This window comes from Erinaceus europaeus, chromosome 3 (assembly GCF_950295315.1).
Source record: "Erinaceus europaeus chromosome 3, mEriEur2.1, whole genome shotgun sequence".
NCBI lineage: Eukaryota > Metazoa > Chordata > Mammalia > Eulipotyphla > Erinaceidae > Erinaceus > Erinaceus europaeus.
The window spans coordinates 147,110,945-147,133,143 of NC_080164.1; the positions used below are offsets into that span (position 1 = coordinate 147,110,945).

At 41.3% G+C, this 22,199-nt stretch overlaps 1 protein-coding gene across 3 annotated transcripts in view; it reads right to left on the reverse strand.

Annotated features, from left to right (window-relative positions):
* The window catches only part of SLAIN2 (SLAIN motif family member 2), a 70,039-nt gene extending 51,434 nt beyond the window's left edge, over window positions 1-18,605 (reverse strand). The window contains exon 1 of one of the 3 annotated variants that reach the window (XM_007539689.2): window positions 17,843-18,605. In XM_007539689.2, the coding sequence (XP_007539751.1) occupies window positions 17,843-18,231 (389 nt within the window). In that variant the 5' untranslated portion in view covers window positions 18,232-18,605. The remainder of the gene's footprint in view (window positions 1-17,842) is intronic. The other 2 variants (XM_060188076.1, XM_016184906.2) reach the window with 2 other exon arrangements.
* Window positions 18,606-22,199: the final 3,594 nt, after the last annotated feature.

Below are 22,199 nucleotides of genomic sequence, written 5' to 3' on the forward strand. Positions count from 1 at the left end.
ATGTGGGAGAGGCAAAAACATACAATATGGATGCACCTCAAAAACATACTAAGGGGAAAGAGAAATAGCTCATTGGGTAGGGCACCTGCCTTGCCATGCTCAAGGTCCAGGTTTGAGCCATGACACACTACATGAAGAGTGCTGTGGTGGCACTGTGGTGCTGTGGTCCCTGCCTGTGGCTGTATTTATTTATTTAAGTTTGTTTTCTCTTTCTCTGAATGAAAAAGCCTGGAACAGTGAAACTGCTTGCATGTGCAAGAGCCAGCAACAGCCACCAGGCCCCAGTCAAAAATAGCTAAATAAGAGAAGCCAACCACACAAAAAAACTACACAGCGCACGTCATTTATATTTCTCTAGAACAGCCAAATCTATGAGACAGAAAGTAGACCTGTAGTTGCTTAAGGAGGGAGAAGAGGGAAAATGATGGAAAACGAGTAAAGTTTCTTTTAGGGATGTTGAAAATGGTCTTTACATAGGTTACGGTGATAGTTGTACCATTCAGAACAGCTACGGTAAATATTATATAGTAAATATTAAATACTAAAAACCACAGTATATTTTAAATTGAGTTGTCTGATATGTAAATTATTTCAATAAAGCTATTAAAATCTGTTCGAAGTAAACTTTTTTTTTAGTAATTTAATATTGATTTATAAAACTGTGAGATAATAGGGATATAATTCCCACCACCAGTTCTGTCGTAACACCTCCATTGGAAACTGCTGTAGTTCTTCCAAGATCACTTATATGGTCTGAGAATTAAACTGTTTTTTTTTCTTTATTTTCCCTTTTGTTTTTCCCTCCCTTTTTTATTGTTGTTGTAGTTATTATTGTTATTGATGTCATCGTTGCTGGATAGGACAGAGAAAAGGAGAGAGGAAGGAAAGACAGAGAGGAGGAAAGACAACTGCAGATCTGCTTCACTGCCAGTGAAGTGACACCCCTGCAGGTGGGAAGCCAGGGGCTCAAACCGGGATCATTACGCTGGTCCTTGAGTTTTGCACCATGTGCACTTAACCCGCTGTGCTACGGCTGCACCCCCTAAACTTTTTTTTTTAAGATACAGCTTTTTCTTTAGAAATGTTACCAAGGTATTAAACATGAAATATAATTTATACTGGTTTATAAATTATAAGATAGTTTATAAGCACTGAGAAAACGAGTAGAAATGTAATTAGGACTACAAATACTATGAAACTGACTATCATATTTAGGTCACACATACTGTATATTATGTCTGGTAATAGCAACTAAGAATATAAATTTACTATTTTACTCAGAATACCACTCAGGTCTGGCATTCAGTGGTTGTGAGTATACCTGGGATCTCATGCATGCAAATCCTGTACACTTTCACTGAGCTATTTACTCTGCCCCAACTCTTTCTTTAGAGAGAAGAGAAAGATGGGGGGTGGGGTGGGGGTGGTGAAGACACTGCAACACTGTCCCACCACTCATGGTGCTGTCCATGGCTCCCATGTGGTGCTGAAGTTCAAACCCAGGGTCTTCCACACAGCCCAGCAAAATATACTCTATCGGGTGAGCTACCTCTTGCTTTCCTACTTTAATTTTTTAAGTGTAACAACTTTCAGTAATGTAGAAATATATAAATGTAACGAATGATGATGATTTCCTTCTTCCATACTCTTCCAACTTTTTTATTCATACATAGCAAACATTCAAGGACATACAAAGAATGAAGATAAAAAGGTAGGTTGATCTGATCTGGGGCCCATATTCAGCTTAGGAGCCTATGTGACCTCCGCATCCCTGTAGATCAGACTTCACATTCTGTGGTCATGAGTAGGAATGTTCCAAGCTGCCCCGATTTCAGGACCCATCTTCCTCAGGTGGAAGACAGAGTATGCTGTCCATCTCCCTTTGGAGGATGGAACATTATTGTTGATGATCTACGTTAAGGGCAAGGTCCTATGGGGGCCCACAAAGGGGTCTATTGTGTTGTTCCTGATAGAGATGACCAGTGACAATGGAGAGAGGGCTCTATTCGAGGTCTAGGTCCATCATCATGTCTATTTAAGGTATAAATAAACTACATTAAAAAGTGTTACTGAAATAAATTTAGCTTGTGTGCAAGTTTTTATAGGCTAAGGTAAATAATCAAATTTTAACACCTCAAAAATCAGCTCACTGGAGGCTGGGTGATAGCACAGTGGGTTAAACACACAAGGCGCAAAGTGCACGGACTGGCGTAAAGATCCCTGTTCGAGCTCTAGGCTCCCCACCTGCGGGGGGTGGGTGGGGGTGGGGGTTTGCTTCAGAAGCAGTGAAACAGGTCTGTAGGTGTCTATCTTTCTCCCTCTCTTGATTTCTCTGTCCTATCCAACAACAGCAATGACAATAACAACAGCAACAATAAAGGCAACAAAATGAGGGGGGGGGGGAAATGACCTCCAGGAGCAGTGGATTTTCAGTGCAGGCACTGAGCCCCAGTGATAACCCTGGAGGAAAAAAAAAATTAAAAAATCAGCCCGCTCTATTTTTCTGAGTCAAGCATAATCAAGGCAAAAGAACTGGTACTGTCCTCAGGAGAAAATAGTATTCTACTGTTAAGAGTTTGGAGCTTATGTGGATATACAATAATAATCATTTAGCTCCTGTATGGTACTCTATCTCAGGAACAAAAGCAAGACTATTTCACATTCTTCTTGTGCCTCACCTTTACCCATCAAAGAAAACTACCTAACATATAGTAGGAGAAAAAAAAAAAGGACTTGATATTGCAAAATGAAGGAAGAAGGAACAATAAAGGTTTATGGAGCACTGCATTTCTCCCTGGAAAATTACAACCAAGAGAATTCTACATGTAAGAAATCTGTTATATGGTACACAAGTACATCCTTTGATCTGCTCTCCCAAATACTCTGTGCTTAAGAATAATAAAATAAAATAAATAAAATAAATAAATAAAAAGCAAAAGGCTAACAAGTAGATTAAGCCCCTGGTCATTCTCCACCCCCTGCTCTGCCTCATAGAGTAGGAAACCTCACAGTGAAGGTGTGCTGAAGGTGCCTCTCTCCCTTTCCCTCTCCCCTCTCAGTTTATCTGTCTCTATCCAAAACTAAAAAGATATATTTAAAAAAATGTTCAGCCAAACTGACTAAATCAATACTCATTTCATTTGGTTGGTAACTCGTGATAAGAACTAAAATTTTCCTATTTTGTGTGTAACTCACCTTATTTATTCCTTTCAAAATACCCAAGCAGTTAAATAGGATCTCTCCCAAGAACCAGTGACACAATGACTTCACTCACAGGTGGAACTTAGGAAACAGAGAATGTAGGGGAAATATAAGGTGAAACTTGACTGGATTTGGTGCATTGCACCAAAGCAAAGGACTCTGAGAAAGGAGGGGAAAAGATGGGATGAAGGGATATAGGGGGACCTAGTTTGGGGGGACTGAGTATCTTCCAGATACCTAAACACCTATCATAGGGAGATCAGAGGTTATGTCAACAACTGTACCATTATCCCCTCAATAAAGCATAAAAATAAATCTAACTTGCTTAACCATTGTGTGACTTAAAAAATTAGCACACTGTCTTTAAGAGGCTAAATTTAACCTATTTTCTTATTCCATGACTTTGCTCTGTTTTTTCCCTATCATTTATTGAAGTCTAATATTCAGAGCTAAAGATTATTGTATTAACTGCTACCTCTGGAGATTCAACTAAATATTTCTTCCTATTGTACTGTGGTCATCAGAATTTTTTGGTAAAAGTTCTTGTTTCATCATAACCAACTATGAATTTTTGGGCAATAATGACTCCCCGGTAATATTAGTTTTACTTTCTCCTGGGTGTCAAACACAGAGTTCTGAATATCTACTATGAATATCATCCTCCCCTCAAAAAAAAAAAAAAAACAAACCTCAAATATCCCCCAAACAAATCTAAAGAAATCATCCTATTAAGTTTTTATTAACTAGTTAAAAATGTGCTAACCGGGAGTCGGGCTGTAGCGTAGCAGTTAAGCGCAGGTGGCACAAAGTAAAAGGACAGGCGAGAGGATCCCGGTTCAAGCCCCCGGCTCCCCACCTGCAGGGGAGTCGCTTCACAAGCGGTGAAGCAGGTCTGCAGGTGTCTATCTTTCTCTCCCCTCTTTGTCTCCCCCTCTCTCCATTTCTCTCTGTCCTATCCAACAATGAAGACATCAACAACAACAACTACAACAATAAAACAAGGGCAAAAACAAAGGGAAAATGAATAAATATTAAAAAAAAAAAAAACATGTGCTAACCTTGACTGCTTTCTCTCTCCACATAGTTAACTAACATTTTATCAATTAATATCAATTACATTCCCTAATTTTCACTTCAACCTCACTCTAGATCATTTCACCTAATAAAGCTATTGTTACAATAATCCCAACCACTTTCCTCTTATCTACCAGACCTTCATCCTTCCAATCTGCCCTTTACCACTGATCTCTCTAAAAAACAAGTCAGTATAACATTTTTTTCTCAGTTCAAAAGCTTTGCTTTGGATAGTTTCCAATTAAATTTTTTAGATCCTAAATTGTCTAATCTAAAACTATATCCTTTGATCTTCTCTCCCAAGTACTTACTGGGAAAAAAACCCCTCTCATCTAGTTAAATGGCCCAAATAAATGTTTACTTAATATAACCTGAGCAGCTTAACCACAGAACTTTGTCATAGTTCTTTTTCAATGTGGGAAGGATGCAAGGATTTCTTTCCCATTTTCCTTGTCAAACCCAACCTTACCTCAGAAAGATCAACTGAAGACTACTAGTCATGAGATTTCTCAACGACATTTCTTATGATGACTCCTTTACTTAACATAGTGTTATCAATATATCAAATACTCAATAAATGTTTGATGATTACTTCCAACGGTGCCCATTCACCCCAGTTAGACTTCTGCTGGCTTGTTTGTTTTTAGAGACAAAGAGGCAGAGACAGAGGACAACAGGAAGCACAGCACTAAATACTTCTTCAACAGGGTGAGAGCCAGGCTCCAACCTGGGCTGCAGGCATAGCAAAGCAGTACAAGGATTCAAACGAGCTATTTCACTGGCCCTGTCTAGGAGAGTTCTAATTTCAGTCTGCTGTTTTACTGTCCCAATCCTGCCGTATCTCTCAAATAGTGCTTAGGCTTGTAAACTAAATTACACACTTAAGTTTCTCTTAATATTCAGAAGCTTATTGTTTTATAACTTAGAAAAGTAAACAGAGCAAAATTACTAGCATGTAATACTTATTCCTGTAGTACAGCATTAAATATTTCTGCTAGGTTGACACCATACTGTAAGTGGACACCATACAGTAAATATACTTTGGTAATACTTGGAACCCCTGGCAACGTCTGGGCAGTGATGCTGCTAGACATCCTACATTGCACAGAACAGCCTCTCAAAAAAAAATATCTACCTAAAATATCAGTATTCTCACACTAGAGAGTAAGGTCAAAATGATATTCTTACACAATGTATTTTATAAGAGGAATTAAATAAGTTTGATCCTTATGCAGTAAAAGAGTAACTCGTGCATGCAGTCTGCTGTTGGGCCACTTTATTATTTTTTTCCTTATATGGAAGACAGAAACAGATATAGTCCAAACTACTGCTCAACCATCCATGGAGTTCTACTCATTTTGTCTTTGTTGCCCTCATGTGGGGCCAGAGATTGAACACAAGACTTCATGCTTTTGATTCCTGTACTCTTCTGTTGTGCTACCTATCCAAGATGCCAGATCTGGTTTTAATCATTTAGTTCGCTGTGATCGCTTTCATGCAATCATTTTAAATAGCTGTAAAAGAAATAAAATTATGTCATTATGCTATATACTTTGATTTGACTTCAGATTTTGCCATTTGTTTCTTCCCTCTTCTTCCTCCCCCATCCTGACCCCCCCCACCAGCATTATTGTTAGGATTCAGTGAGGATTCATGAGGAATCAATCCACCACCATTCCCTCTCCTTTTCTACCCTCTCCTCCTTTTTCTTTTTATAGAGACAGAAATTGAGAGGGAAGAAGCATAGAGAAAGAGACAGACCCATAGCACTGCTTCACTGTTTGTGAAGTCTTCTCTAATGGCAAACAATTTCACTAAGGCAAGTCAATGCAAGACACATCCTCTCTCTCTCTCTCTCTCTCCCTCTCCCTCCCTCTCAGGAGTAAACAGCAGGTTTACTTGAAAGATATACTCATCCTAAAATTACCAAAGTGTTCATACAAAACCAGGGAATGAATCCAGGGACTTAATAGACACAGAGACACTACACACACCACACCCCACTCCACACACACCACATACCACACACCACACACCACACACCACACCACACCACACCACACCACACCACACCACACCACACCACACCAGTCTGTTTGGCCCAATTCTTATATATCAAAAGTGAAAGAGTGAGGAAGAAAGGCTAAGCTATGGAAGCACAGCTCTATCATCCATACAGTGCCCCGGGTGCTATCTTTAGTGAGCTCACATGGTGTCCAGGGTCAATCTCTAGGTCTCACACACAGTTAGGTGTATGCTTTACCCCCTTAAAGTACTCTTTATGTCTACAAAATAGTCATTAACAAGACAACCTAATCTCATTACAATTTTAAAACAGAATAAAGATGAGGCAAATCATGAGGTTACTTAGCATGGCCCACCCTGGCTTTAAGAAGTTATCAAATTTGACCTTGCTTTTCTTAAATATGCATATATATACGTATGTATGTATATATATATATATATATTTTTTTTTTTAATGGAGACACACACACACACACACACACACACACACACACACCAGAACACTGCTCATCTTGAGTTTATGGTGGTGTGTGGGACTGAAATGGGGGCTTCAAAGCCTTAGGCATGAAAAAGCCTTCTGCATAACCATTATGCTGTCTCCTCCACAGCCCCTCCCCTTTTTATTTATATCTATCAAACTAGACAACCCTATGCAACTACACACAATCTTGATACTTTATTCTCTCACAGAAAGGGAGAAGTTCTTGAATGTAGTGGAGGACTGTGGAGGGGGGAAGGTAATTCACCTAATACACTTCAAAAAGTGGTAATTGGTATAAGTCATCTTCGTGAATTGTAAAATTCAGATTTTTAACCAACAATATCTCTTTAGCTCACCTTTCCAAATATTACAAATTCATATCAGATATCATGGTACTGCATTATCTTCCTCCATTATTCCCAACACTTAATAGGACAAAACTTTTCTTCCCCACCCCTGAACACCATAAATTTTCCATTTTATTACATAGAGTCTTTTCCCATATAAAAGTCAACTGCATGTTTTTGATTATTTTGAGTCACACCCAGCTTAGTGTCCTAGTTTTAAAAAATTCTTTTTTTTTTTTAAATCATTATCTTTATTTATTGGATAGAGACAGCCAGATCGTGAGGGAAGGGGAAAATAGAGAGGAAGAAGGAAGAGAGAGACACACCTGCAACACTGTGTCACCACTCACATAGCTTTCCCCCTGCAAGAGGGGACTGGGGGCTCAAACCTGGGTCCTAGCTCATTGTAACGTGTGCTCAACCAGGTCTGTCACATCTTACATAAGTCAACTCGACCCTTAAAAAGTTTGTTTGTTTTGAAAAAATGCTCCAAGTCTCTGATTGTCAGAGAAATGCAAATAAAGACAACAATGAGATACCACTTCACTCCTGTGAGAATGTCATATATCAGAAAAGGTAACAGCAGCAAATGCTGGAGAGGGTGTGGGGTCAAAGGAACCCTCCTACACTGCTGGTGGGAATGTCAATTGATCCAGCCTCTGTGGAGAACAGTCTGGAGAACTCTCAGAAGGCTAGAAATGGACCTACCCTATGATCCTGCAATTCCTCTCCTGGGGATATATCCTAAGGAACCCAACACATCCATCCAAAAAGATCTGTGTACACCTATGTTCTTGGCAGCACAATTTGTAATAGCCAAAACCTGGAAGCAACCCAGGTGTCCAACAACAGATGAGTGGCTGAGCAAGTTGTGGTATATATACACAATGGAATACTACTCAGCTGTAAAAAATGGTGACTTCACTATTTTCAGCCGATCTTGGACGGAGCTTGAAAAATTCATGTTAAGTGAAATAAGTCAGAAATGGAAGGATGAATATGGATGATCTCACTCAGGCAGAAGTTGAAAAACAAGATCAGAAGAAAAAAAAAAAAACACACAAGTAGAACCTGAAATGGAATTGGCTTATCACACCAAAGTAAAAGACTGGGGTGGGAGTGGGTGGGTGGGGAGAATACAGGTCCATGAAGGATGACAAAGGACCTAGTGGGGGTTGTATTGTTATATGGGAAACTGGGGAATATTATGCATGTACAAACTACTGTATTTACTGTTTAATGTAAAACATTAATTCCCCAATAAGGAAATAAATTTTTTTAAAAAAGTGTTTCCTTCATAATTTAATAACACCCACCACCACCAAAAGATCCTAGAGAATGACTGAGTGAATGAAATGGTAAAATAAGAACTAGTGGGAGTCGAGCTGTAGCGCAGCGGGTTAAGCGCAGGTGGTGCAAAGCACAAGGACCGGCATAAGGATCCCGGTTTGAACCCCGGCTCCCCACCTGCAGGGGAGTCGCTTCACAGGTGGTGAAGCAGGTCTGCAGGTGTCTTTCTCTCCCCCTCCCTGTCTTCCCCTCCTCTCTCCATTTCTCTCTGTCCTATCCAACAACGACAATAGCAATAATAACTACAACAATAAAACAACAAGGGCAACAAAAGGGAATAAATAAATTAAATAAACATTAAAAAAAAGAACTAGTTACTGATAGCTTTAAGACAGGTTTTTATGAGTTTTTTTCCCCACTAAACTCATATACGTTACAGCAATCAAAATGTAGCATGACTTAGTGCAAGTCACTACTGTGGATATATTATCTTTTACCTTAATCCATTTACATTAAGGCACTAGTCCTATTTGCTATGCTAATTATTTTAGCATTCTGTACAGATTAAATTAATTTATAGATAAACTTCATAAGACATTCTAGCAGCAGACAAGAAAGCAGGGACTGAGTAAGTGGAGGGAGACATGAAGGAAAGCTCTTTTAAATGATCAGGGCAAGCATCAAGTCCCATGGGAAGTTTGGCAAAGCAGTCTGCATGCAAGATGCCCCAGAGGATGAGGTTACAGAGCAGCAGCAACACCACAGCAACCAAGAAGGTTCACAGGATATGGACTACACAGTCTGTGGGGGCTCCTTATCTGATATTCCTGGTAAATGAAGTTATAATATTTTATTTATTCTAATTTCTTTATTGGGGGATCAATGGTTTACAGTCAACAGTAAAATACAATCGTTTGTACATGCATAATATTTCCCAGATTTCCACATAACAAATCAACCCCTACTAGGTCCTCCTCTGCCATCATGTCCAGGACCTGAACCCTCCCCACCTCTAGTCTTTTACTTTGGTGCAATACACCAATGAAGTTATTTTTTTTATTATTGTTGATTTGTCATTGCCTAGGCTTCACAGTTCAGGACAGACTTCTTCAGATAGAAAGGCAGACAAACCAATTAATTGACAACAGCAGCTAAGATTCCTCTAAAGAAATGGGGGGGGGGGTAGGTAACCTGGCTTTAACGCAGCAGGTTAAGTGCACACGGTGCAAAGCCCAAGGACTAGCGCAAGGATCCTGGTTCCAGCCCCTGGCTCCCCACCTGCAGGGGTGTCATTTCACAAGTGGTGAAGCATGTCTGCAGGTAGTCTATTTTACTCTCCCCTTCCTCTCTCAATTTCTGTCTTGCCCAACAACAACAGCAATAACAGCAATGGCAACAAAATGGGGAAAATGGCCTGCAGCAGCAGTGGATTTGTGCACCGAGCTCTAGCAATAACAACACTGAGGCAGAGGCAAAAAAAAAAAAAAAAAAAAAGTGAGGGTCAGGCTTGAACCTGGGTTATATGCCTGGTAAAACTGTAGTATTATGCACATGAGTCACTTTGCCAGTCCAGTTTTATTTTTTATAAACATCAGGCACAGCGCCTACACAGTATTTTTTTTTTCTTATATTCATTATGGGATAGTAGACTGAAGCACTATGCAGGGTATATGTAAGATTCCTCTTCTATAAAGCACATACAACATGTAAATCATGCAAGAAATTCTGTGTCACTATTTTTACAGTTTTACCTCAATCCAACCTAAACAGCATTAAAAGACAGAATGATTCAGTTTAATTTAATGTAACTAAACTCTTACCACACAAGACAATATGAGGCTGCTCTGAAATAAAGATGAATATAATATTGTCCCTCTGCTTAAACTTTCACAATGTAGAATAGACAGAACAAGGTTGTCATGTTACATATACTCTGAAAAGGATAAATGAACAGCCAAATAATACTGAAGAGGAAGTAAACCAAGTGAAAAATTTATAAGAACTATACAAAAGACAGGAAAAAAGGTCCTAGCAGCATGAACGTTCAGGAAAATTTCTGGCAATATCAAGTAAATCCAGAAAAAAAAATCGGAGTTACAATGCTGAGAACTTTTAAGTATCTTGCTAGCTCATTTACAATAAATAATTTATTTACTAGATCGAGACAGGCAGAAATTGAGAGGGGAGGAAAAGGTAGAGGTCGAGAGAGACAAACAATACTGCTTCACCAATCATCAACCTTTCCCCCTACATTTGGAAATCAGGGGCTTGAACCTGCATCCTTGTACATTCTAATATGTCTGCTCTACCAAATGTACCTCCACTAAACCAATTTTTATTCAGTAGATATATTGAATTTTAAGCTTTTGGAATTTAAACCAACCACTAAGAGAAAAACTGGCTTTTGAGAGGAGATTCATAGAAATGGGCCTACAGTTTATAAAAACATCCATGATACTTTTACTGCTAGTGATTTTTCCAGCACTTTATCTTCAAGTTACCTTGGGCTCCTGAATAAATTGCACTATTTTAAGCACAGAAATAGTTTTAAAGAACCCATAAGTAATCTAACTCAATTTTTTACATTTTTGTAACACATCTCACCAAAGAACTACTTTTTTGTTTGTCTGACCAGAGCACACTGCTCAGGTCTAGTTTATGGTGGTGCTAAGAGATTAAATCTGGAACTCTGAAGGCTCAGGCATGAGAGTCTCTTTGCATTATACTACCCTACCCCACCCTCAAAGGATTTTTTTTTTAAATGTAATCTTACTGCTTCAGGCTGACATTTTAATTTTTATAATTTTATTTAATTTTTGAGAGAGATGCAGAGAGAAAAGAAACACCAGAGCAATGTTCAGCTTTCGCTTATGGTGGTGCGGGGGACTGAACCTGGAACTTCAGGCATGAGAGTCTGTTTGCATAACCATTATGCTATTTCCCCTGCCCTAGGCTGACATTTTTTAGATCGAGAATAGTAAGAAAGACAGGGAATGAAACTAAAGGACCAAAGAAACTCTCCACTGTGATGAGGTCCAGACTTGAACATAGGCTACAGTTAACTATTTGAAGGATACTTTTTAAGGGCAGACCATAGAAAATTCAGAGGGCCAGCAAAATAGCTCACTTGGCTAGTGTACTGTTGTATTATGTGCTTGATCTAGGATCAAGCCCACCCCACACTGCATTGGAGAAGTTCCAGTGCTGTGTGGGTGTTTGGTTTTGTTTTTTATATTTATTTATTCCCTTTTGTTGTCCTTGTTTTATTGTTGTAGTTCTTCTTGTTGTTGTTACTGATATCATTGTTGGATAGGATAGAGAGAAATGCAGAGAGGAGGGGAAGACAGAGAAGGGGAGAGAAAGATAGACACCTGCAGACCTGCTTCACCGCTTGTGAAGCGACTCCCCTGAAGGTGGGGAGCCGGGGGCTCAAACTGGGATCCTTTCACCAGTCCTTGCACTTTGCACCACCTGTGCTTAACCCGCTGCACTACTGCCCAACTCCTGGTTTTGATTTTTAAATAATGACTAAAATATATTCTACCAACCATGTGGCTACTCTTGGTAGAAATTCCACTTCTGAGTGGTGGCGCACCTGGTTACGTGCATGAATCACAGTGCACGAGTACCCAGGTTTGAGCCCCCGGTCCCCACCCGCAGGGGGAAAGCTTCATGAGTGGTGAATCTGGGCTGCAGGTGTCTCTCTGTCTCTCCCTCTCGACCTCCCACTTGCCTCTCAATTTCTCTCCATCTCTATCAGATAAAAAAAATATTTTTTTTTAAAAAGGAATTCCACTTTTTTCCTTTTCTTTTTTAGTGATTTAATACTGATTTAAAAAATTATAATAGGGGTTATCTCATATTCCACCAGAGTTCCCTGTCATCATTCCCTCTATTGGAAACTGCAGCAATTGTCACAAGGTCACATAAATGTGTTGATTAGTATTTCTGTATCTATATATACCTACCCTTTTTCCCCCCCTATGGCCCTGCCTTCACACCTACTCCTATTGCTACTTCCAAGTGTCCTTTTTTTCCTCCTTCTCTCTTTGGGTGCTGATGGGATTGAAGTTCAGAGCCCTCTGGTCATTTTCTCCCCTATCACTTCTCCCCCAAAATTCTCCTTGGGGTGCAGAAGGTGGGAGGTCTGGCTTCTGTAATTGCTTCTCCACTGAACATTGGCATTGGCTGGGAGTATGGCCGGTCCATACTCCTAGCCCGTTTCTCTATTTCCCTAGTGGGGTAGGGCTCTGGAGAGGTGAGGTTCCAGGACACACTGGTGAGGTTGTCTATCCAGAGAGGTCAGGATGGAGTCATAATAGCAACTGTAACTTGGTGGCTGAAAAGCAGTAAGATAAAAAGTAGGACAAAATGTTTAATGAACAGGAAACAAAAGCTATGAACAGAGCAGATGAGAATAGAGATCCTTGGGTGGAAAGAAGCTAGAAGTCTATTTTAGGTATGTTCCTATGGGGGCCCATGACTTTAGTAGTTTTTGATTAAGTGGATAGCTAATGTGCAGGTAGACTATAATTATTGTCTGGGAGGATGGTGTCAAAAGTTGAGAATAACACTAAGAAGCTGAATTAGGGCAAAGAGTAGCTCACTAACTTGAAGAAAGTATATAAATACAATTAACCTGTTTACCCCATCAATCTATCAGGGCCCATTTTTAAGAAAACAAGAACTTGCATTAATTATCATGTCACTCAGTGCTCACATATAGGAATTGAAAGTTCTTGTTTCTAAAAGTTTAAAGCCATGTTAGTTATCACTGGAAAACCACTGCTAAGGGAGTAACACACATAGCTAGATATGTAGCTTAAAGCATATGTTAAAAGACATGTGAACTACACTGCTATAAGGCAACATTTCTTGTTACAAGAAAAAAACAGAATGTTAATCACTGAATGAATACCCAACTATTCAGATTAGTGGTGATAATAAGACAAATTAAGTTGTTTTATTAATTTAGACTTATCATGTTAAATTATAGGCATTCCTCTAACCACAGGCAAGCATACAACAAACAGGTCATGTAATAGTCATTCAGAAGTGAAGAGCTGTGAATGAAAACACAGTAAGAATAAAAATCACATACCAAACTAAATTTAAGTTCACTGCTAAACTTTTTGTGATAAAGTTGGTCTGAGTTTAAGCTATCTTTAAAAGAAAAACTGATTTAAAACAAATGGATTTAGTAGGATATGTAGAATTTATTATATCTAATCTCAAATGAAAAAAAAATTCCCTCACAAGTGTTATTGCTAGGACCATTGTCTATACAACTCTACTGCTCCCACTGCCCCCCACCCCCACCCCCACCCCGCCTGTTTTCTTTCTGTTTTGATAGAGGGCAAGAGATTGAAAGAGAAGAGAATATGCACAATTCAGTAGTATTCTTCAGAGATAAAAGCAATAAAAAGGATGTTTGATATATGTTACAACGTGTGAACCCTGAAAATATGCAAATGAAAAAAGACACACACAAAAAGCCACACATTATTTCAGTTAAATGAATGACTAGAGTAGGGAAATCTATACACACAGAAGGGAGGCTGAGGAGGAAATGGGAAGTCACTGATAAAGAAAGGGCTGGAGTTTCTTTTGAGGATAATGAATTCTGGAATTAGACAACAGTAATAGCCACACAACTTTATGAATATACTAAGAACCAGTGAATTTCATGCTATAAAAGGGCAAATTTTGTTATGTGAAATAGATCTTAACAAAGAAAAACTTAAGAAAAAAAATTAACCTAAGAACATTAATACCAAAAAGGATATTTAACATATCCTGACACTGTGATGTTAGTTCATTTCCTAGACTTTTCTGAGTTATTCTAGAACTGTTTTTCAAATTGAGATTTACAACTCATTAATGGGTCACAAAAATCAGCTTAGTAGGCTGTAGCCAGCATTTATTTCCTACTGAAACATAACAGGATAGAAAATATTAGAACATTTCACATGTACTAAAAGTAACTGTAACTTTGTGAAACTTTTCTTCCAATTACTCATACATGTGCTTACTACACTGTGAAATAAAAAGCATTTATCATGAATTTGAGTCAAAAAGGGAAAATGTTAAGTTGCTTTTTTAAAGCAGTCTTTAAAGTTATCTAGAGACTAAGTTCTTGACAGTTCAAATAAGTTTAGAATACACACCACTGCACTATAATTGACTAATCAACACACATTAAGGCATTCAAAACAAAAAACACAGCACTAAATAAATGTCCTGTTCATGTCTGTTGAACCCCATTACCTCCACATTTACTTAACCACAGGCTCACCATTATTTTTTTTTAATTATCTTTACTGGAATAGAGACAGCCAGACATGGGGGGAAGGCAGTGATAGGGAGAAAGACAGAAAGACACCTGAAGCCCTACTTCACCACTCCTGAAGCTCTCCTCCTGCTGGTGGAGACCAGGGGCCTGAAACCCGGTCCGTGCACATTGTCACATATGCACTCAACCAGGTCTACCACTATTTTTTTAAGGTAATATTTGTTTACACTGAGGACTAGCATCTTGTGGAGAAAACACTACTCCTCAAGATGAAAAAGATACAAGTCTATATTAGTCTAGAATTTTAGCTTGCTAAAAAAGAATTCTAGATTCAGTCAACCTTCCATCTCCCTACCACAAATAACCACTCCTTCCAACTTACTCAAAACACATACCCCAAAGCATTTTAAATAACCTATCAAACTCTCCACTCAGACAAATCTTTCCAGAAGTGCCATAGGCTATCTATAATAAAGGAATGAAAAGAGGATCAAAATGGTAAGCAGGAACCATCAAGTCCAAAGACTTGTTTTACCTTAACAAACTCTACACCCAGAAATCAATGTAGCAAGACTATTAGTTCTTCACATAGTTAATGTGTTTATAATACACCATATAAAACAGACTAAAATGCAACCACTTCTCTCTCTTTAAAGATTTTTTAAATTTGATTTACAAGAGAATGAGAGAGAGAAGGAGAGGGAGGGAGGGAGGGAGAGGGAGAGGGAGAGAGAGAGAACACCAGAGCATTACTCTGGCATATGTGATGCTAGAGACTGAATTTTACTTTCTGCAACACCTCCTGGGCCATCCAGTCTTCATTAGTAAGAGCATTATTAGCTTCTTCACTTGGAAAAGGCATGGGGCTTTTAGATGATTCTGGGTTCTTTTAAAATATGTTCCTATCTCGATTCCTTTGGGAGGATGCAATTTCACACTAATAGTAAAAACTGTTAACAACCATCAAAGTTCTAATAATATTTGGTGTTACTTAGCAGTAAAATATAGGCTTGACATCATATATTCAAGAGTGCCTCTGTTTTCAAACCTTTCTAATTGGGAGTTACAAATATTGTCTCTAGCAGCTAAGAACATTAGACGTCCTTTCCACTCTTCCCCACCCTGGGCTCCTAAGTCATGTCTCCTTAAAGTCTGCCCCAAACACTCTGGACTATTATTTTCTCCCCAATTTCTGGGCATTCTCAGTACATTTTGTTCCTTTCACTTTTTTCACTGTAAGCTTTTGAATTAACTACACACAACTTGGCAACATGACTTCTTCAGTGAAAAAGGATGCTAGAAGAGTTTGCTAAATATGTCTTGATTTAAATAACTTGGATTAAGAGTAATAGCAGTTAGTTTTGTAAAGATTATAAAATGCGGGAGTCGGGCGGTAGCGCAGCGGGTTAAGAGCAGGTGGTGCAAAGCGCAAGGACCAGCATAAGGATCCCGGTTCGAGCCCCCCGGCTCCCCACCTGCAGGGGAGTCGCTTCACAGGTGGTGAAGCAGGTCTGCAGGTGTCTCTCTTTCTCTCCCCGTCTTCCCCTCCTCACTCCATTTCTCTCTGTCCTATCCAACAACAACAACAGCAATAACTACAACAATGTTAAACAAGGGCAACAAAAAAAGGGAAATAAATAAATATTTTAAAAAAAATATTATAAAATGCCAGACGTACTGCTAAAAATATACATGAGTTATCTCCTTTAATCTTCAGAACTCTGTATGGGTAAGAACTATCATTTTCTCCATCCAGTAGAGGAAGAAACAGGAAGAAAGTGAGGCTCAGAGTACCATCAAGTAGAGGCAGAAAAGTGAGGTTGGGAGTAACACAGCCAAGGTCACAGAGCTAGTAAGTGGCAGGGCCCAGGCATGAATCCCAGCAAAGCTCTTATTCACTACCTCCGAACACTGTAAAATTGCAGCCCTACAATAGCAAGAGTGCATGAAGGATTTCTATTTCACTAAGCTACAAGTTTCCATTTCAAAAAAGTAGAAACATTTTAACTAAAAAAAAAAAAAAATTTAATTTTAAGTTTCAAAAGGGTTTGTAAATTACAGGAACTGAGCTCCCATAGACAGGTTCATGCAGTTGTAATCAAAGATGAGGGAAACCGGCTCACGTGTCCTTTCTATTTATGGAAGTGTTATTACCCTGCGGGTCACAATTCCATCCCGAAGTGGATTATGACAATACAGCTTAGGTTCTACTTTTTAAATAGTGTCACTTTTACTCTGCCCCAGGATGACATGGGAATGAAAGATGGGTGTGACAACTGCCGCTTCACAGTTGCAAAATAAAAAACAAACAAAAAAACCTATCAGCATCCACTCCTGTTTAAAAAAAAAAAAAAAAAGGTGGGGTATAGCATAATGGTTATGCAAAGAGACTTTCATGCCTGAGGCTCTCAAGTCCCAGGTTCTATCCCCCACACCCACCGCCATAAGCCAGAGCTGAGCAGTGCTCTGTTAAAAAAAAAAAAAAAAAGACGAGACAGGGCTCTTTCTTGTTCCACCCTTGACTCTTTCACACAAAGCAGCAGCATCCTCTGCCCTCTTCACACAAAGCCAGCTTTCCCCCCTCGACTCCAAGGGGGAGTGCTGATTCACATGGTTCCACCGACGCTTCCAGAAACGTACCCCTGTCACCCTGGATCAAAACACGGATCGCTGCACAGACACCAGTCCGGTCTGCTCCGGGCACCCCAGGAGATCTCATCAAGCGACCCTCCCACCCCCGATGTCCAAAATCACCAGGCCACATCATCTTTCCGAAAGCCAGTATCTCACACAAAGCAGGAGTCTCAGCTACAAAGCACTTTTCCGCCTTGGACTCCTGCCCGCGGCGAGCAGCCTTTTCCAGGTTGTGCCAACCCACAGCCCCCCACCGGGTCTAAGTCAAGGGGGTCCACCCCCCACCCCGGAGCTCTGGCTGCAACCCCAGTTGCTCTCGCACGCCCCGAACCCCCGACGCCAGCAGTTTAGTCGACGCAGGAAAAGCAGGAGAGCCCGTCGGAGACACGAAACCCCAGGGACACAAAGCGAGGTGTCCTCCCGGAGGGACCCTCGGAAGACGCTCCCCGCCCCCCGGGGCCCGTCCCCGCCCAGCCGCGGCCCGCGCCCGGCGCTCACCAGCTCTCCTCCTCCTCCTCCCAGCCTGACAGGCGCTCCAGCTCGTCGGGCCGAAGCGGCTCCACCTCGTCCAGCAAGCCGCCCTCGCCCGCGGCCAGCAAGGAGGTCGCGTCCCGCAGCTCCTCGCCACTCGTCCGCCTCGGGCCCGACCCGGTGCCGCTGCCCGACTTGGCGCTGAGGCCCAAGGGGAAGCCCCGGGGAGACGCCGCGCCGGAGGACGGAGTGGACGAGCCGAGCCGAACCGGGCTGCCGGGCCCGAGGGAGCCGGCGCCCTGCACGGCCCCGGAGCGGCTCCTCAGCTGTTCATTCTGCTTCTCCAGCTTCTTCACCAGCTCCTGCAGCTTCCGCACCTCCTGGTCCGCGTTCACGTTGGAGTTAATGTCCTCCATCCCGACCCCTCCGCCGCCTCCGCCGCCAGCTACCCACTCGGACTCCCAGCGACCGGGAAAGAGGCGTCGCCGCCGCCGCCGCCGCCGCCGTTGCTGCTCACTCTAGCCGAGGCGCCGGCATATAGCAGGGCCAGGCCCCACCACCAGGGTCCACCCCTGCTCCGCTTCCAAAGCGCCTCTGGCCCAGCCGAGCCGCCTCATCTGCGTCGGCTCCAGGATTGCGGGAGGCGGCGCCAATATCCGGCCTCGGCCGCCATCTTCCCTCCGTCCCTCCGCCCCCGCAGCCCGGCCCCGTCGGTGACCTCAGAGCGTCGGGGGTGGACTCGGCTGCCGACCCGCACAGACAGGATCCGGCGCCGAGCTCGCGGCGGGGAGGGGCGGGGCTTACGCCGGAAGGGGCGTGCCCACCACGCAACGGAGGTGAAGACGTTGTCCTGGCGGCGCGGAAGAGATTCCGGTCGCTGGCGGGGCTGGAGTGGAGTGTGGACTTGGCTTTGGGTGTGGCTGTGATCTCTGATGGAGACGGTCTCTTTGCCCTTCCTATTGGTCTTGGAAGAGGGGCGTGTAGCGTGATCTCCACCCACAAACACTGGCGTGTGGGACCTGTAGGCCTAGCCTGTCCTGTCTCCCAGCTGTTTGCCGGGTGGGAGGCTCATGGAGAAACAGAACATTTCGTCTGTTTGTTCAGCAAGTATTTTTCTGTGATGCCTACTTGATTATTATTATTTTTAACTAGAGCACTGCTTATCTCTAGCTTATGGTAGTGCTGAGGATTGAACCTGGGGCCTTTGGTGTCTCAAGCATGAAAATCTTTTTGAATATTAGGCTATTTCCCCAGCCCTGCAGTGCCAACTTGAAATAGGTTTTCGGTGCAGGCAAGAGTTTCAGGGACCCTCTATGACCCTTTTCTATACCTGAAGGTGAGAAGACAAAAATCCCACATGAATAAACTAGGTCTAAGGTCAATATAATAACCATAAGTTGTTGGGAGTTTACCATGGATAGACATTGAGCTAAGCATTTAAAAACCATTATTGCATTGATTAACAGTTTTCCCAACTTAAAGTACACTGCACACTAGTAGGAGAGAGGAGTGTGTAGAAGACCACTTCTCTCTCCTCACCCTTGTCCATTCACTAGCTGATACATAATCCGCTCTTTGAACTGTTTCGTTTGAGGGGTGGAAAAGCCTTTTCGTAGGGTCTTGATGAATTACAGAAGTTGTATATTAAAAGCTCGGTGTGGGGCTGACAATGTAGTTCACCTGAGTAGTGCATCTACTTTGTCATGCGCACAACCCAGGTTGGAGCCTATCCCCCATGGCACTGAAGGAAGTTTAGCTGCTATGCTTTCCCTTTTTCCACCTGTTTCTTTCTCCCTCTTGAAATATTTATTTATTTATTTATTTTAGAGAGAGCCAGAGCATCACTCTGGCAATCAAACTCAGCAACTTACGGGAAAGTTCAGTGTTTTAACACAGCACCACCTCTGACGCCACTGTCTGCCTATCAAAAACAAACTTCAGCTCTGTACAGTGAAGCACCCATGACAAAATAGAAAAAAAAATTAAATGTACTTAATAAGCATGTTGACATTTGTTGATTAGTGCTGAGAGATGTATGAATGTAAAAAATCTGCCTTCAGTGGCACCTATTTATAATGTGTATTATTGGCAGCAAAACAAAACAAGAACCATTTAACTATGTTTTGATCATATTCACTGTTCTTCAAATGTCAATTGTGAATTAATCAGCTTGTGTTTGCAGCTTTCCTCTAATTGCCTTCACCCTTAGCTAATAATGATCCACTCCTATTATACCTGGGGGTGGACTCCTATACCTAGGCTATCATGGTTTACTTGCCTTTACCCTCTCACCTTTCTTTTTTTTTTAATATTTATTTGTTTATTCCTTTTTTTTTTTCCTCCAGGGTTATTGCTGGGCTCGGTGCCTGCACCATGAATCCACCGCTCCTGGAGGCCATTTTTCCCCCTTTTTGTTGCCCTAGTTGTTGCAGCCTCGTTGCGGTTATTATTGCCCTTGTTGCCCTCTCACCTTTCTATGCTGCACATTTTCCTTACCCAGAACCTCTTCCCTACTGAGTCTGATGCCTCTTCTGACGCATGGGGCCCAGGAGATAGCTTAGTACTTAGAAAATAAATAAAAAGAGTGATGAGAGCTTTTTTAATCTTAAAAGCATGAGATCTGGAGTTCAATATCTGCCACTGCATATGCTAGAGTGATTCTCTGTTTCCCTCTTCTCTCTCTCTCTTCATGATAATGAGGTCCTGGGTTTGAGCCCATTACATCGAATGGAAGGTTTCATGGATAGTGAAATGGTGCTGTGGAATCTCTTCCTCTCTGAGCTTTTAAAAATTATTTTAAAAAAACTTATTTTGAACACAGACAGAAAATTTTGGGGAGGAGGGAAAGGGGAGATAGACACCTGGAGCACTACTTTACTGCTCTGGAAACTTCCCCCCACAGGTGAGGACTGGGGGCTTGAACCTGGGTCCTTGCATACTGTAATTTGCTTTTGGTTTATGGTGGTGCGGGGATTGAACCTGGGACTTTGGACCGTCAGGCATGAGAGTCTCTTTGCATAACTATGCTATCTACCCCGCCCACAACACTTAATTTGTACACTGTACCAGGTGTGCCACTGCCCAGCTCCTCTGAGTTTTTTCTTTTTTCATTGTTTATTTATTTATTTTGTGCCACCCTAACCTAACCTATGTTCACCCATCCAGCAAACCGTTTCCTGAAAACCCTAGAAAGATGTAGTTGTTGTATTTACTCTATCCTGATGGATAGTTTCAACAGATGTTTGCACTTTCTAAAAAATGTGCCACATTTCCCAAGAAGCACTTTTCATCTGTATACTTGACTGAAGTGACTATTTTTTATTTCGCATGTCCAGTACACATTGGACACTGTGCACATTCATCATTTGGTTTATTGAAACATAAGGAGAATGCAATTTCTGGATTAAAAACTGGACTGATTTTTTTCTATAGAAAACAAAAACTGGGGGTCAGGCGGTAGCACATCTGGTTAAGCACACATATTACAGTGTGCAAGGACCTAGGTTCAAGCCCCTGGACCCCACCTGCAGAGGGAAAGCTTCATAAGTAGTAAAGCAGGGCTGCAGGGGTCTCTCTGTCTCTTTCCCTCTCTATCTCTCCCTCTCAATTTCTCTCTGTCTCTATCCAATAATAAGTAAAATACATTTTAAAAAAAAAAAGAGAACAAAAACTGAGTATTTTCAGCTTCCTATGAAAACTTAGTCAAGGGAGTTGAGTGGTAGTGCAGGTGGCGCAAAACGCAAAGACCTGCGTAAGGATCCCAGTTCAAGCCTCCAGCTACCCCACCTGCAGGGGAGTTGCTTCACAAGCGGTGAAGCAGGTCTGCAGATGTCTCTTTCTCTCCCCCTCTCTGTCTTCCCCTCCTCTCTCCATTTTCTCTGTCCTATCCAACAATGACATCAATAACAACAACAATAAATACAACAATAAAAAGGGCAACAAAAGGGAATAAATAAATAAATATTAAAAAAAAGAAAATTTAGTCAAAGTTTGTTTGTTAACGTAATTGTTAAATAGTAGGTATTATTAATAGAATGAAAATCTAAATATAATTATATTTAAGTAGTTTTCAGAGTATTGAATTTAACATGACAACTTTACATATGGCATTTTTCACTTGTGTCGTGATGCAAAGGAACCCATTCTTCAGAGGTTGGATAGTCAGATAAGCACAGAGAATGTTGATTAAAAAAAAAAAAGGTAGAAATTTATTAATGACATGGCTATCCTCTGTACACATGAGAGAGACCCACCAAAGCTAAGTGACTCAACAAGTTCATCTTAGATGCCATCTTTTAATAGTTTAGCTAATGCAGAGAGAACTTTGGGGGAAGGAAAAGGCCGTTTAGGAAGATTATCCTCCCTTCCATATCTTGAAATGGCA